The sequence below is a fragment of the Ovis canadensis genome, chromosome 16 (genome assembly GCF_042477335.2).
Source record: "Ovis canadensis isolate MfBH-ARS-UI-01 breed Bighorn chromosome 16, ARS-UI_OviCan_v2, whole genome shotgun sequence".
NCBI classification, from domain to species: Eukaryota; Metazoa; Chordata; class Mammalia; order Artiodactyla; family Bovidae; genus Ovis; species Ovis canadensis.
The window spans coordinates 36,473,226-36,491,097 of NC_091260.1; the positions used below are offsets into that span (position 1 = coordinate 36,473,226).

A 17,872-nucleotide genomic window follows, 5' to 3' on the forward strand; every position below is an offset into this window, starting at 1 on the left:
GGTTATTGATATTTCTCCCGGCAATCTTGATTCCAGCTTGTGCTTCATCCAGCCTGGCATTTTGCATGATGTACTCTGCATATAAGTTAAATAAGCAAGGTGACAATAGACAGCCTTGACGTACTCCTTTCCTGATTTGGAACCAGTCACATTACATCCCCAAAATAAACATACTACACATTCTTTTCAATTACACATAAAACATTCTCTAGGTTAGACCCATTCTAGGCCACCTCATGTGAAGAGTTGACTCATTGGAAAAGACTCTGATGCTGGGAGGGATTGGGGGCAAGAGGAGAAGGGGATGACAGAGGATGGGATGGCTGGATGGTGTCACTGACTCGATGGACGCGAGTTTGAGTGAACTCCGGCAGTTGGTGATGGACAGTGAGCCCTGGCGTGCTGCAATTCATGGGATCGCAGAGTCAGGACACGACTGAGCGACTGAACTGAACTGAAGGATACAAAGTAAGCCTCAGCAAATTTTAGAGGACAGAAATTATTTTAAGCATCTCTTCTGACCACAATGGCCATGAAGTCAGAAATCAACCACAGAGAAACAAGAAAAAAAGTGATTATTCAGAGACTAAACAACATGCTACTTAAGAAAAACAAATGGATCAATGAGATCAAAGAGGAAATTTTAAAAATACCTTGCAACAAATGATAATGAAAACATAACCATACACAAAATCTATGGGATGCAGGAAAAGCAGTCCTTTGAGGGAAGTGTATAGTGATACAGGCCTTCCTCACAAAACAAGGAAAACTCTCAAACAAGTAACCTAACCTATTACCTAAAGAATTAGAAACAGAAGAACAAACAAAAACTAAAGTCAGAAGGAGGAAGGATTTATTAAAGATCAAAGAGGAAATAAATTAAAATAGAGATTAAGAAATAGAAAAAAAATCAATAAAACTGAGACCTAGTTTTTTGAAAAGACAAACAAAATCCACAATCTCTGGCCAGGCTCACCAAAAACAAGAGAGAGAGAGAACAGAAATAAAATAAGAAATGAAAAGGGGGTAAATACCAACCAATACCACAGAAATACAAAAAACCATAAGAGAATACTATGGACAATTATATGCCAATAAATTAAACAACCTAGAAGAAATGAACAAGTTTTTAGAAACATACAGCCTACCAAAACTGAAGCAAGAAGAAACAGATAACCTGAACAGACTGATCACTAGAAGTGAAATAGAAACTGTAATTTAAAAACTCCTGCAACAAAAAGGAGCACATTTGAGCCAATTCTAATGAAGTGGATGAACCTAGAGCCTATTATAATGAGTGAAGTAAGTTTGACAGAGAAAAACAAATATTTTATACTAATGCATATACATGGAATCTAGAAAGATGGTACTGTGAACTCATTTGGGGCAGCAATGGAGACACAGACATAGAGAACAGATTTATGGACATGGATATGGGGAGGAAGGAGAGGGTGGGCTGTATGGAGAGAGTAACATGGAAACTTACATTACCATTATGTAAAATAGACAGTCAACAGGAATTTGCTGTATGACTCAGGGAACTCAAACTGGGGCTCTGTAACTACCTAGAGGGGTGGGATTGGGAGGAAGGTGGGAGGGAGGTTCTAATGGGAGGGGACATATGTATACCAATGGCTGATTCATGTTGATGTTGGGCAGAAACCAACAAAATTCTATAAAGCAATTATCCTTCAATTAAAAACTAAATTTAAAATTTTCTTAAATATGGGGACCAAAATATTACTAAAAAAAAAGAAAAGAAATTTCCCTACAAACAAGTGTTAAGAACTGGATGGCATAAATGGAAAATTGTACCAAACATACAAAGAAAAACTTGAACCAATCCTTCTCAAACTCTTCCATAAGACTGAGAAGAACACACCCAAAGTGATTCTATGACATTAGTATCACCTTGGTACCAGGCAAAGACATTACCAAAAGAGAAAATTACAGGCCAGTACCTCTGGTGAATATAGATGCAAAAATTCTGAAGGAAGTATTAGCAAATCAAATCCAACAACACATAAAAAGTCATACACCATGATCAAGCTGGATTCATCACAGGGTCAAAAGAATGGTTCAACACATACACCATACTGACAAAAGACAAAAACCACATGATCATCTCAATGGATGCAGAAAAAGCATTTGATACAATTCAACACCCATTCATGATAAAAATTCTTACCGAAGTGGATATGGAAGGAACGTATCCAAGCATAATAAAAGCTATTTATGACAAACCCACAGCCAACCTAGTACTCAAAAGCAAAAAGCTGAAAGCCTTCCTACTAAAATCTAAAACAAGTATGCCCCCCCAAAAAAATAAATAAAAATAAAAATAAATGAAGTATGCCCACTCTCACCATTTCCATTCAACATAGTATTGGAAGTCCTAGCCATAGCAACGAGATAAGAAAAATAAAAGATGTCCAAACTGGAAAGGAAGAGGTAATACTGTCATTATATGCAGATGGCATGATAATATATATAGAAAACCCTAAAAACTCCACACAAAAACTACTAGAACTGATAAAATCAGCAAAGTAGCAGGATACAAGATTACCATATAGGAATCCATTGCATTTTTTAACACTTACAAGGAAATATCAGAAAGGGAAAATTAATTAAAATTCTTTTTAAAATCACATTAAAAACTCCTAAAAGAGAAGAAAGGCAAAACATTCTCTGAAATAAATCTTACCCAATGTTCTCCTAGGTTATTCTCCCAAGGCAACAGAAATAAAAACAAAAACAAGCAAATGGGACCTAATCAAAACTTATAGGCTTTTGCACACCAAAGGAAACCATAAAAAAAAAATTAAAAGACACACTACAGACTGAGAGAAAATATCTGCCAATGATAGGACCAACAAGGGATTAATTTCAAAAATGTACAAAGAGCTCATACAAACAGCTCAATAACAAAAAAAAACAAACAGCCCAATTACAAAATGGGCTGAACACCTGAACAAACATTTCTCCAAAGACGACATACAGATAGCCAACAGGCACATGAAAAGATGCTCAACACCGCTAACTATCAGAAAAATGCAAATCAAAATTACAATGAGGCAGAACCTCATATCAGTCAGAATGGTTGTCACTAAAAGGTCCTGAAAATAAACCACTATGTTGGCTGTGGGTTTGTCATAAAATAATAAATCCTGAAGAGAGTGTAGAGAAAAAGGAACCCTCCTACACTATTGGTGGGAATGTAAACTGGTGCAGCCACTATGGAAAACCTCCATACATTACAGAGGTTCCTTAAAATACTAAGTTATTATATGATCTGGCAATCTCACTCCTAGGCATATGTCTGGAGAAAACTCTAATTTGAAAAGATACATACACCCCATGCACCCCAATGTTAACAGCAGCACTATTTACAATAACCAAGACATGGACAAAGAATACGTGTACACACACACACACACACACAGTGGAATACTGCTCAGTCATTAAAAAAAAGACAATGCCATTTGAAGCAAAATGGGTAGACCCAGAGAATAACATACTAAGTGAACCAAGTCAGAAAAATGAAGACAAATATCATATATCACTTACATCTGAAATCTAAAAAAAGACAAACAGCAAAGTTCTGATTCACCAAAACTGACTCAAGAAAACAAAAACAAACAGAAGGTTTGTTTCTGTTTCCCTACAGAAAAGGAACCAGTACTCAAATCTCTGTATCATACCTATTTAAATGTAGTTGCACAGGTGAGTTCTATCAAACTCTCAAAGAACAAATCATTCCAACATTATACAATTCTACCAGAAAATAGAAAGAGGAATTATTCCCCGATTCATTCCACAAGGCCATAGTAATTATTATATGACAAGACAGGAGAAAATTAAATCTCTTTTACTCATGAGTAGATATAAAACCTCAAAAATACATATTAGTAAATCAATCCCAATAGTAAACTGAACAGGTACAACAGTATGACTAAGTTGAGTTTATTCTAGTATTCAAGGGTGTTTACCATCAGACATTTAAAAAGGTATTAACAACATTAACAGATTGAAAAAGTAATTATCTCCACAGATTAAAGTACATAATACAATTCAACAGCATTCATAACCTAAAACATATATTTAGCAAACAAGGGAAAATAAGAGATGTTCATGGTAGCTTTGCTCATAACAACAAAAAAGGAAGCAACTCAAATGTGCATTTAAGAAAGAATTCAAATATGTGGTACAGTCACACAACATTTTTGCATATATTGTGTTCTATACTGTATTCAGTTCACTTCAGTCACTCAGCCGTGTCCGACTCTTTGCGACCCCATGAATCACAGCACGCCAGGCCTCCGTGTCCATCACCATCTCCCGGAGTTCACTCAGACTCACGTCCGTCGAGTCCATGATGCCATTCAGCCATCTCATCCTCTGCCGTCCCCTTCTCCTCCTGCCCCCAAATCCCTCCCAACATCAGAGTCTTTTCCAATGAGTCAACTCTTTGCATGAGGTGGCCAAAGTACTGGAGTTTCAGCTTTAGCACCATTCCTTCCAAAGAAATCCCAGGGCTGATCTCCTTCAGAATGGACTGGTTGGATCTCCTTGCAGTCCCAGGGACTCTCAAGAGTCTTCTAAAACACCACAGTTCAAAAGCATCAATTCTTTGGCACTCAGCTTTCTTCACAGTCCAACTCTCACATCCATACATGACTACTGGAAAAACCATAGCCTTGACTAGACAGACCTTTGCTGGCAAAGTAATGTCTCTGCTTTTCAATACGCTATCTAGGTTGGTCATAACTTTTCTTCCAAGGAGTAAGGATCTTTTAATTTCATGGTTGCAGTCACCATCTGCAGTGATTTTGGAGCCCCCAAAAATAAAGTCTGGCACTGTTTCTACTGTTTCCCCATCTATTTCCCATGAAGTGATGCGACCAGATGCCATGATCTTCATTTTCTCAATGTTGAGCTTTAAGCCAACTTTTTCACTCTCCTCTTTCACTTTCATCAAGAGGCTTGTTAGTTCCTCTTCACTTTCTGCCATAAGGTATCATCTGCATATCTGAGGTTACTGATATTTCTCCCAGCAATCTTGATTCCAGCTTGTGCTTCTTCCAACCCAGCGTTTCTCATGATGTATTCTGCATATAAGTTAAATAAGCACGGTGAAAATATACAGCCTTGATGTACTCCTTTTCGTATTTGGAACCAGTCTGTTGTTCCATGTCCAGTTCTAACTGTTACTTCCTGACCTGCATATAGGTTTCTCAAGAGGCAGGTAAGGTAGCTGGTATTCCCATCTCGAAGAATTTTCCAGTTTATTGTGATCCACACAGTCAAAGGCTTTGGCATAGTCAATAAAGTAGAAATAGATGTTTTTCTGGAACTCTCTTGCTTTTTCGATGATCCAGCAGATGTTAGCAATTTGTTCTCTGGTTGCCCTGCCTTTTCTAAAACCAGCTTGAACATCTGGAAGTTCATGGTTCCTGTACTGCTGAAGCCTGGCTTAGAGAATTTTGAGAATTACTTTACTAGCATGTGAGATGAGTGCAATGGTGCGGTAGTTTGAGCCTTCTTTGGCATTGCCTTTCTTTGGGATTGGAATGAAAACTGACCTTTTCCAGTCCTGTGGCCACTGCTGAGTTTTCCACATTTGCTGGCATAGAGTGCAGCACTTTCACAGCATCATCTTTCAGGATCTGAAATAGGTCAACTGGAATTCCATCACCTCCACTAGCTTTGTTCATAGTGGCCCACTTGACTTCACATTCCAGGATGTCTGGCTCTAGGTGAGTGATCACACCATCGTGATTATCTTGGTCGTAAAGATCTTTTTTGTACAGTTCTTCCGTGTATTCTTGCCACCTCTTCTTAGTATCTTCTGCTTCTGTTAGGTCCATACCATTTCTATCCTTTATTGAGCCCATCTTTGCATGAAATGTTCCCTTGGTATCTCTAATTTTCTTGGAGAGATCTCTAGTGTTTCCCATTCTGTTGTTTTCCTCTATTTCTTTGCATTGATCGCTGAGGAAGGCTTTGTTCTCTCTCCTTGCTATTCTTTGGAACTCTGCATTCAGATGCTTATATCTTTCCTTTTCTCCTTTGCTTTTCACTTCTCTTCCTTTCACAGCTATTTGAAAGCCTCCCCAGACAGCCATTTTGCTTTTTTGCATTTCTTTTCCATGGGGATGGTCTTGATCTCTGTCTCCTGTACAATGTCACGAACCTCCATCCATAGTTCATCAGGCAACCTATCAGATGTAGTCCCTTAAATCTATTTCTTACTTCAACTGTATAATCATACTGTATTACATAGTATTCACACAACAGTTCAATTCAGTCACTCAGTCGTATCCGACTCTGTGACCCCATGAATCCCAGCATGCCAGGCCTCCCTGTCCATCACCAACTCCCGGAGTTCACTCAGACTCACATCGATCGAGTCAATGATGCCATCCAGCCATCTCATCCTCTGCCGTCCCCTTCTCCTCCTGCCCCCAATCTCTCTCAGCATCAGAATCTTTTCCAATGAGTCAACTCTTTGCATGAGGTGACCAAAGTACTGGAGTTTCAGCTTCAGCATCATTCCCTCCAAAGAAATCCCAGGGCTGATCTCCTTCAGAATGGACTGGTTGGATCTCCTTGCAGTCCCAGGGACTCTCAGGAGTCTTCTCTAACACCACAGTTCAAAAGCATCAATTCTTTGGCACTCAGCTTTCTTCACAGTCCAACTCTCACATCCATACATGACCACACGAAAAACCATAACCTTGACTAGACGGACCTTAGTCGGCAAAGTAATGTCTCTGCTTTTCAATATGCTATCTAGGTTGGTCATAACTTTTCTTCCAAGGAGTAAGCATCTTTTAATTTCATGGCTGCAGTCACCATCTGCAGTGATTTTGGAGCCCCAAAAAATAAAAGTCTGACACTGTTTCCCCATCTATTTCCCATGAAGTGATGCCATGATCTTCGTTTTCTGAATGTTGAGCTTTAAGCCACTTTTTCACTCTCCACTTTCACTTTCATCAAGAGGCTTTTTAGTTCCTCTTCACTTTCTGCCATAAGGGTGGTATCATCTACATATCTGAGGTTATTGATATTTCTCCCAGCAATCTTGATTCCAGCTTGTGCTTCTTCCGGCCCAGTGTTTCTCACGATGTAATTATAAATGAACTACAATAACTGGCAATACAGATGAACCTGGTAGTCTGGCAAAAACCACCATTATTGTAAAGTAATTAGATTCCAATTAAAATTAATAATAATAAAAAAAGAATCTGCCTTCCAATGGAGGGGACACAGGTTCGATCCTTAGTTGGGGAACTAAGATCTCACATGCCACAGGGCAACTAAGCTACTGAGCCTACACGCCTCAACTAGAGAGAAGCTCACACACTGCAACAGAGCAGACTCTGTTGTACTCAAATAAGTAATTTTTTTTAAAAAGAAAGAAATCTAAAATATCAGAATCAACAGACTTAACAAAACAGAGTTTAACAAAAGCGGTTAAACCTTGAAGTCAAGATTTCAGATTATTTTCTTTCTTTACACCACTACATTTAAGTTTTTTCATTTTTTGTTTTTTTGCAATTTTTTTTGTTTTTTTTGCAATATTTAGATAGTAAATTAGGATAGCATTCATTGCTCTGGTATGTATTTCTGTAATAAGAAAATCTATTTTCATGAAAAAGAAATCAATTAAAAGAGAGATACCAAAGTACTTGTTATTCAGAAGGTAAACAGGCAAACTATATTTTTTATTATTGATTTTACTTCATTAGTCTGAACGTTCAAGATCTAATGCTAAGAGAAGTCCATGTTTTTAGCTGGTGGCCATTTCAATCCAACTTATTGATGACTTCACTACAAAGTAATGTTACACCTTAATATACTATAGATTCAAACTTTCATTCCTTCATGAAAGTTATCTTTGACACCTCACAGAACAAGGTTTCTTCTGATTACACAATGATCTATGCATATAGATATGTTAAGTATAGACTACTTTCACCCAATTTTCTTCTTTGACTACTTCAAGTACATACACATACACATGGTTATTAGCCTTTTGCTGGGGTTTCAGCAGGCAGGAATTTCATAAACTTTTGAGAATCAAGATATTCTATATTAAACTGCTGCATTTAAAAGTTTACAAAAGCTAAGTGTATCTTGACAATAACAGAAGCATTTCGTCTAAACTTCACTTCCTTCTATTAAGAGGATTACTCTGAACTTAAGGTGAACATGGGAATTAAATATGCTTTAACCTGATGAACTCTCTCAACCCCCCCACCCCCACTTTTACATTTTATAAACTACCTCTCCATAGGTTTTTTCACATTAGGACAGGCTTCAGTGAGCCAGTAGCTCCCTTAACTATAAAAATGTTTTACTTTATTCACAAATTTTTGATGAGAGAAATGAAACTACCTGGTATCACCAGGCCCTCTTTCTTACATTAGTTGCTGTTTTAGTTGCAAAGTCATATCCGACTCTTTTGCAACTCCATGGGCTGTGTAGCCCACCAGGCTCCTCTGTCCATGGGATTCCCCTGGCAAGAATAGTGGAGTGGGTTGCCATTTCCTTCTCCAGAGGATTTTCCTGACTGGGGATTGAACACACATCTCCTGCATTAGGCAGGTGGATTCTGTACCACTGAGCCACCAAGAAAGCCCCTCTCTTGATGACAGCAAGGCTTAAAAGAAGCAGTTACTCAAGGTCACGGAGACTCACAGAAAATTCACAGTAACTTAAATTCGTAGAAAGTAAACAATGGTTGCCAACAGCTGAGGAGAGGAGTGATTGTTGAGTTATTGCTTACTAGGTATGAAATTTCAGTTTGGGAAGGTGAAAAAGTCTCAGAGGTAGACTGTGGTCAGGCTGCACAGCAACATGAAGGTACTTAATATCACTGAACAGTACATTTAAAAATGGTTAATACAGTAAATTTTGTTGCTATATATATTTTTTAATTGAAAAAATACTAGAAGTAGCATATCAGCCTGCTGTGAACTTAAAATCAAAGACTACTGTCATGAGTTTAATTTTCTAGCCCAGGTCCTACCACTTCCAGCTATCTTCTCAACTTCATAAAAAATGTAGGCAAACAAGATGGAGACAAGTGATAGGGGAAAAACAACAGTTCCCTTATTTTGATTTGTTTCTCTTATTTGCTGAGGACCTCCCTAAGTTAGTTTTCAGATCCCAAAGAGGCTCATATTATCTTTTTTAAAATATTTTACTTTTTTAATTAATTTAATTGGAGGCTAAGTACAATATTGTGGTGGGTTTTGCCATACATTGACATCAATCAGCCACGGGTGTACAAGTGTCTCCCTGTTCCAAACCCTCCTCCCATGTACCTCCCCATCCCATCCCTCTGGGTTGTCCCAGTGCACCAGCTGTGAGGGCCCTGTTTCATGCATTGAACTTGGACTGGTCATCTGTTTCACATATAGTAATATACACGTTTCAATGCTATTCTCTTAAAATCATGCCACCCTCGCCTTCTCCCACAGAGTCCAAAAGCCTGTACTTTATATTTGTCTCCTTTGCTGTCTTGCATATAGGGTCACTGTTACCATCTTTCTAAATTAAACCATATATATGCATTAATATACTGTATTGGTGTTTTTCCTTCTGACTTACTTCACTCTGTATAGGCTCCAGTTTCATCCACCTCATTAGAACTGACTCAAATATGTTCTTTTTATAGCTGAGTAATATTCCATCGTGTATACGTATCACAACTTTCTTATCCATTCATCTGCAGATGGACATCTAGGTGGCCTCCATGTCCTAGCTACTGTAAACCATGTTCCAATGAACACTGGGGTACATGTGTCTCTTTCAATTCTGGTTTCCTCAGTGTGTATGCCCAACAGTGGGACTGCTGGGTCATATGGCAGTTTTATTTCCAGTTTTTTAAGGAATCTCCTCACTGTTCTCCATAGCAGCTGTACTAGTTTGCATTCCCACCAACAGTGTAAGAGATTTCCTTTTCTCCACACTTTCTCCAGCATTTATTGTTCATAGACTTTTTGATAGCAGCCATTCTGACCAGCGTGAGATGGTACCTCATTGTGGTTTTGAATTGCATTTCTCTGATAAGTTATGCTGAGCATCTTTTCATGTCTTTGTTAGCCATCCGTATGTCTTCTTTGGAGAAATGTCTGTTTAGTTCTTTGGCCCGTTTTTTGATTGGGTCATTTATTTTTCTGGTATTGAGCTGCTTGTATATTTTTAAGATTAACTGTCAATTGCTTTGTTTGCTATTATTTTCTCCCATTTTGAAGGCTGTCTTTTCAACTTGCTTATAGTTTCCTTTGTTGTATAAAAGCTTTTCAGTTTAATTAGGTCCCATTTGTTTATTTTTGCTTCTATTTTCATTACTCTGGGAGGTGGGTCATAGAGGATCATGTTGTGATTTATGTCAGAGAGTGTTCTATGTTTTCCTCTAGGAGTTTTACAGTTTCTGGTTTTACATTTATATCTTTGAGTTTATTTTTGTGTATGGTGTTAGGTGTTCTAGTTTCATTCTTTTACAGGTGGTTGAGCAGTTTTCCCAGCACCACCTGTTAAAGAGATTGTCCTTTCTCCATTGTATATTTTTGTCTCCTTTGTCAAAGATAAGGTGTCCATAGGTGCATGGATTTATCTCTGGGCTTTCTATTTTGTTCCATTGATCTATATTTCTGTTTTTGTGCCAATACCACACTGTCTTGACAACTGTAGCTTTATAGTATAGTCTGAAGTCAGGCAGGTTGATTCCTCCAGTTCCATTCTTCTTTCTCAAGATTGTTTTGGCTATTTGAGGTTTTTTGTGTTTCCATACAAATTGTGAAATTAATTATTCTAGTTCTGTGAAAAATGTTATTGGCAGCTTGATAGGGATTGTATTAAATCTGTAGATAGCTTTGGGTAGTATACTCATTTTCAATATGTTGATTCTTCCAATCCACAAACATGGTATATGTCTCCATCTATTTATGTCATCTTTGATTTCTTTCATCAGTGTTTTACAGTTTTCTAAATATAGGTCTTTTGTTTCCTGAGGTCAATTTATTCCTAAGTATTTTATTCTTTTGGACATAATGGTGAATGGGATTGTTTCCTTAATTTCTACATCTATTTTCTCATTGTTAGTATATAGGAAATGCAAGGGATTTATGTGTATTAATTTGATATGAGTTTGATTTAAATAGTTGCTATCCTGACAGGTCACCATCACTGTAACCTGCTTCAACACCCGAGTCTACTCTCCTACTGGCTTATATCAGGAATCCTGATATCAGGAATTCCCATAGCAGCCTGAACGCCAAACATGCAACTTCCAGGCTGGGCAAAAGTTTTACAGCAAACCCACTAAATCAAAGATACATTCTGTAATACTACACTCTTTCTTCTCTCCCTTCCTTTAATTGTTAAAAGGCTCCCAACCCAAAATATTCAAGCCAGAATGCCTCACTGCTGCTGCTGCTAAGTCGCTTCAGTTGTGTCCGACTCTGTGCAACCCCATAGATAGCAGCCCACCAGGCTCCCCTGTCCCTGAGATTCTCCAGGCAAGAATACTGGAGTGGGTTGCCACTTCCTTCTCCAATGCATGAAAGCGAAAAGTAAAAGTGAAGTCACTCAGTCGTGTCCGACTCTTAGCGACCCCATAGATGCCAGCCTACCAGGCTCCTCTGCCCATGGGATTTTCCAGGCAAGAGTACTGGAGTGGGTTGCCATTGCCTTCTCCGGAATGTCTCACTAGAAAATTAAAAAACTTCCCTGACAAGGTATCTACTAGTCTGCTTCTCATCCACTGGATGAAGCCCTTAACCTAAAAACAGTTCTGCATTTTTGCCTTAACACATACCTGACGATGAAGCCAGAGTCCTGTTAAAAGTGTCTCCATTTGCTCCAGAAGAATACCTATCCTGTAAGAAAAAAGAAAAGATTAGTTTTCTACCTTGAATAATAAAAATGAGTATAACAACTGGGTTTTGTCCAGAACAAAACAATTAGAGGATGTAAGATTTCCTGGGTCACTGCATGTTCCTTTATTAACTACTCTAAAACATCTTCACTTTAAAATTGTATGTACAGCATACTAATATATTACTTAAAACAATGGTCAGAAAACTATAGCCACAAGCCAAATCTGGTGGGCCACCAGTTTTTAGAAATAAAGTTTTATTGGGAAAAAAGCCATCCTCAACTCATCTAGGTATGTAACAGGCTGCTTCCTCTCAAACAAGTTTCTGATACTAAAGGCAAAACTTTTGAACAGAGCTCTGAAATTCTTCAAAATCAAATTCAGTAATTTAAGCTCTGAAATTCTTCAAAATCAAATTCAATAATTCCAACAAAAAGTGACCTAAAGTTTACAGGTAACACTTCAATTAACTGACTGAATTAGAAAAATCACATTTTTTTTTGTCAAATAAGTTTCTTTAAACCTAAAACTGGAAGGAGTGCACCAAGGTAGGTATTAACATCTTCATGTAATACTTTTGCTCCAAAATTTCTTTCACAAAATACACTGACTTTGAAAAAAACCTCTTGCCCAGTGGTTGTCAGTGGTGGGGCAGGGATGAGGGGAGTAGGCCTTTGGACAGGAGTCCACCCTTCCTCACCCTACAGAATCCAAAATAAAGCAAACTTCCCTTTCCACCAAAAAAAAAAAAAAAAAAAACTACCTTTATAAAACTCAAAAGACATTCAATTATTTTTCTAACTTACTAAAAACATACAATAAAATCCTTGAAATGGCTTGAGATTTTGATAACTGCTACAGTAAAAAGTTCCAATTTATGATTACCATAGACGATAAGACAAACCAGAAAAATAATCCGGCTTTCCCGATTTAAAGTGAAACACTGAAGACTTTTTCTTTTCTAGTATCCAAAATACTACTGGATGAATAGAGCCCCCAAAAGGGTTAGTTTTATAAGTGTTGTAACACTCAGCTTCATGTAACTGATAAAAAGTAATGAAACACCCTGGTACCAAACAACTGAAAAATTATTATTACCAAACAATCTTCAGAAGATGCAATTTAACATCCCACATACCCTCTAAGGCAAATTTTGACAAAAAAAGAAAAAAAATTTTTTCAATAGAATTCATCTTTCATCATAAAAATCCTCAACATTTTTCATTACCTTAAAAATAATTTCATATTCCCTTCCAGCTACTGCATCATTTCTCTGCTCCACTGTAGGCAAAAAATTTTGTCTACATTTGCTGCCTCTATTTTCTCACATTCCCAATTTCCTTCAAGCTACTCTTGCTAGCCTCCATCCTCACCTCTGCACTCAAAAAGCTTATAGTAAGCATATTATGTAATAAAATTACTACTTTTAAGCTTCATCCTGCCAGAGCTCTCAGCAGCATTTGAAACAACAGGCTATCTACTTCCCTCTCTGGCTTAGGGAACACATACTTCCCAGGTTTTCCTCTTGCCCCATGGCCACTCCCTCCACAGTCCCCTTTGCCAGCTCCCCAGTTAACGTACCTTTAAAGTCAAAGTGCCCCACAGTTCATGGCAGAGCTCTTTAAGTCTGTTTTATTCCATCCAACTTTACCCACTCTCAGATTTAAATCCTATTAAAATAGATAAACCCCAAATTTGTACCTACAGCTCTGATTCCTCTCCTAAGCAACAACTACTGACTAGTATCCTTACTTAAATCTTTTCTTAGGCATCTGAAATTGAACACTGCAAATACAGAATTCTTGATTTTTTCTCTCCCAAATTGGTTCATCTTCCACATATTTCCCATTTCAGTAAAGAGCACCATCATCCATCTACTTGCTTCAATAAAAAAACTTAGCATCACTCTTGAGTTCCCCATATCCAGCCCATCTAGTCCTAGCAACTATATGTCCACCTGTATCTCCAGGGTCCTCTCCCTTTCTTCCTTTTCTCTTTCCTTCTCAGATTTCATTTTCTACAAATCTTGCCTTATCTTACTATGGTTTAGCCATACTAGATATTTGTTGTTACTCAGTCACTCAGTCATGTCCAACTCTTTGCAACCACATGGACTGCAGCACTACAGGCCTCCCTGTCCTTTACCATCTTCAACATCTACAACCTCTGTTGTTCAAAGTCATGTCCATTGAGTCACATGATGCCATCCAACCGTTGCATCCTTTGTCATCCCCTTCTCCTCCTGCCATCAGTCTTTCCCAGCATCAGGGTATTTTCTAATGAGTCTGCTCTTCAAATCAGGTAGCCAAAATAGTCAGGACTGATTTCCTTTAGGATTGACAGGTTTGATCTCCTAGCAGTCCACGGGACTCTCAAGAGTCTTCTCCAACATCACAGTTCAAAAGGATCAATCCTTGGCACTTAGCCTTCTTTATGGTCCAACTATCACATCCATACATGACTATTCAAAAAACCATAGCTTAGTCTAGATGGACCTTTGTTGACAAAGTAATGTCTCCACTTTTTAATATGCTATCTAGGATGGTCATAGCTTTTCTTCCAAGGAACAAGCATCTTTTAATTTCATGGCTGCAGTCACCACCTGTGGTGATTCTAGAACCCAGAAAAATGGTCTTTCACTGTTTCCATTGTTTCCCCATCTATTTGCCATGAAGTGATGAGACCAGATGCCATGATCTTCATTTTTTTAATGTTAAATTTAAAGCCAGCCTTTTCACTCTCCTCATTCACTTTCATCAAGAGGCTCTTTAGTTCCTCTTCGCTTTCAACCATAGGGCTGATATCATCTGCATATCTGAGGTTATTGATATTTCTCCCAGGAATCTCGATTCCAGCTTGTGCTACATTCAGCCCAGCATTTCACATGATATACTCTACATATAAGTTAAATAAGCAGGGTGACAATATACAGCCTTGAGGTACTCCTTTCCCAATTTGGAACCAAACCATTGTTTCATGTCCGGTTCTGTTGCTTCTGGCCTTGCATACAGGTTTCTCAGGGGGCAGGTAAGGTGGTCTGGTACTCCCATCTCCTTCAGAATTTTACACAGTTTGAAGTGATCCACATAGTCAAAAGCTTTAGCATAGTCAATGAAGCAGAAGTAGGTTTTTTTTTTTTACTTCTCTTGCTTTTGCTATGATCCAAAGGATGTTGGCAATTTGATCTCTGGTTCCTCTGCCTTTTCTAAATCCAGCTTGAACATCTGGAAGTTCTCAGTTTATGCTGAAGCCTAGCTTTGAAAATTCTGAGCATTACTCTGCATGTATGAGTGCAACTGTGTGGTAGTTTGAACATTCTTTGTCATTGCCTTTCTTTGGGAATGGAATGAAAACTGACCTTTTTCAGTCCTGTGGCCACTGCTGAGTTTTCCAAATTTGCTGGTATACTGAGTGCAGCACTTTCACAGCATCATCTTTTAGGATTTGAAATAGCTCTATACTAGCTATAGGAGATTGAATAATGGCCACTCAATGATATCAAGCCCTAGTTTCTGAAATGTGTGTTATATTATTTGAAAAAAAAGTTCTAGCCAATATAACTAAGAATTTTGAAATGAAGAGATTAACCTGGATTATCCAAGTGGGCCCTAAATGTCATCACAAGTGCCCTTATGAAAGGCCAAGGGTATTAACACAAACACAGAGAAGGCCAAGTGAAGACAACAGAAAGAGATGCAGCCACAAGCCAAGGCTGCCTATAACCACCAGAAGTTGAAAGAAGTATGGATTCTCTCCAAGAGCCTACTGAAGGAAAATAGCACTGCTGAGACCATGGTTTCTAACTTCTAGCCTCCAGAACTATAAGAGAAATTTTTCTGTTACTGTAAGCTATCTGAGTCTGAGTGAACTCCGGGAGATGGTGATGAACAGGGAGGCCTGGCGTGCTGCAATTCATGGGGTCGCAGAGAGTTGGACATGACTGAGGGACTGAACTGAACTGTAAGCTATCTAGTTTGTGATAATTGGTTACAGCATCTATAGGCAACTAATACATTGTACTTCTTCCTGTTGTCCTGATACCCCAAGTTTGTTCCCTCTTCAGGATCTTTGCACATCATGTGTTACTGGGACTCCTTCAGGTCTCCGGCTTATGAGTCATAGTTTCAAGGAATATTTTCCTCTCCATATGATCTAAATCTACCCATACCAATTTTCTTCCTCTCCCCCTCACACACAGAGAGTTTCCTGATTCTTTTATTACTATTATTATTAAATTATTATTTAATACTTTTCACTATTAGTATGTGATTTTTAATGTGCTTATTCTGCCTCCTCCAGTAAAATACAACATCCATACCAGCAAGCCCCTTATCTATCATGTTCACCACTAGCTCCAGCATCTAATAAGGCTCAAAAAAACTTGTTGAATGAGTCTTAGGTCTTAACATTACCTATTTTTAGAACATTTAGCTATAAAACTTTTATAACCTCTTTACTTATCCAAGTGAACCAAATTTAGAAATTTTAAAACAACATTATTTCAAACATTATAAATTTCAAAATAATAATTGTGAATGGACTAATTATCTTAAGCAGTTTCCACTTTAATCACAAGAGTATATGCCTTCTGAAATACACCAGAAAAAAGGCAAAAAGATCAGACAGAAGAGATGAATGTGTAGATTCATCGGTCATTCAATAAGAAATATTACAACTAGCAAGCAAACTCAGTATCCTGTTACAGTCATCACGCTCATCCATTTCATCTCTCACCCCAACAAGTGTGCACGCAATGTGCAAATGCCTAACCATTTCTGGACTACTGTAACTGCGAGATTACCAAATATTTCTCAACCTCACATTTTTTTATTATTCTACCCCCGCATAGTACACTCACTTCAAAAACTAGCACTGGTTCTAAAAACTACCAGAAGAGCAACCTGTTAGTTCAAAATTATATAAGCTTGTGTTAATACTAAATCTCCTTAGAAGGATCCTTAGAAGCGTTCAGAAAAGGTTTATCACATAATAAGAACCTCCTGAATAGCACAGGGAATTCTATTCAATACTCTGTATAGACCTATACAAGAATAGAAGATAAAAAATAATGAATATATGTATATGTATAACTGACCTATTTTGCTGTACAGCAGAAACACAACACTGTAAATCAACCATACTCCCAATTTTTTAAATTAAGAAAAGGCTGATCACAGATATTATTACCAATCCAAGATGATCTCACAGCCAATACAAACTGAACAAAAGGGAAACCCAGTCACTTCTTGAAACAGAAACCCAATTAGACCAACCAATCAAATGGGGCCTTTAAAAGAAAACAGGCTGAAGAAAAGACCTCAGATTTCTCCTACATAAAAATGTCATGTGTTCATTCTTAGCTTCTACACAGCTTATTCAACAAAGACAAGCAAACAAAGCCACTGAATGCATCATGTTCCTTCAAGTCAAGTAGGTCAAATTACTAACTGCACATCTAGCACCAGGTGTTAAGTTTGTGGACAAATGCAAAAAATTTACTACAAATTGGCCCCACACAGATATGTACTATGAATCGTAAGATAGAAATATTGACATAATTAATATTTAATCAGTATGACCAATATCAAGAAACAAAGTATGTTACTGAATAGCACAAAGACTCCCAAAAGGTAAATCTGGAAGCCTGACAGTTGACCATCCTCAATTTCAGATACCCTTTGCAATAACCATGCACAACATGCTACAGTGCAGTATACCGTTTGAATAATACTTAGTTAAGACAAAATCTCAGAGTAAGAAAAAGTAAAAATTAGACAAGTCTAAGTGGAAGAACATCTGTACCTGTGAGTTAAACTGTGTTATTAGAACAAATCTACCAAGAACCTGGGAAAAAAAGAACCATAAAAAATTATTTGACCAAGTAATTCCATTTTGGAAAAAAATACTCCCAAATTAAATAATAAACTGTAGATATTCATGACAATACTACAGAGCAAAGATAACACTTTAATTTCTACCAAC

The 17,872-nt window shown here is 37.7% G+C and overlaps 1 protein-coding gene across 1 annotated transcript in view; it reads right to left on the reverse strand.

Annotated features, from left to right (window-relative positions):
- The window catches only part of DDX4 (DEAD-box helicase 4), a 72,704-nt gene that overhangs the window by 51,656 nt on the left and 3,176 nt on the right, over window positions 1-17,872 (reverse strand). The window contains exon 4 of the mRNA XM_069556515.1: window positions 11,831-11,891. Within this exon, the coding sequence (XP_069412616.1) occupies window positions 11,831-11,891 (61 nt within the window). The remainder of the gene's footprint in view (window positions 1-11,830; window positions 11,892-17,872) is intronic.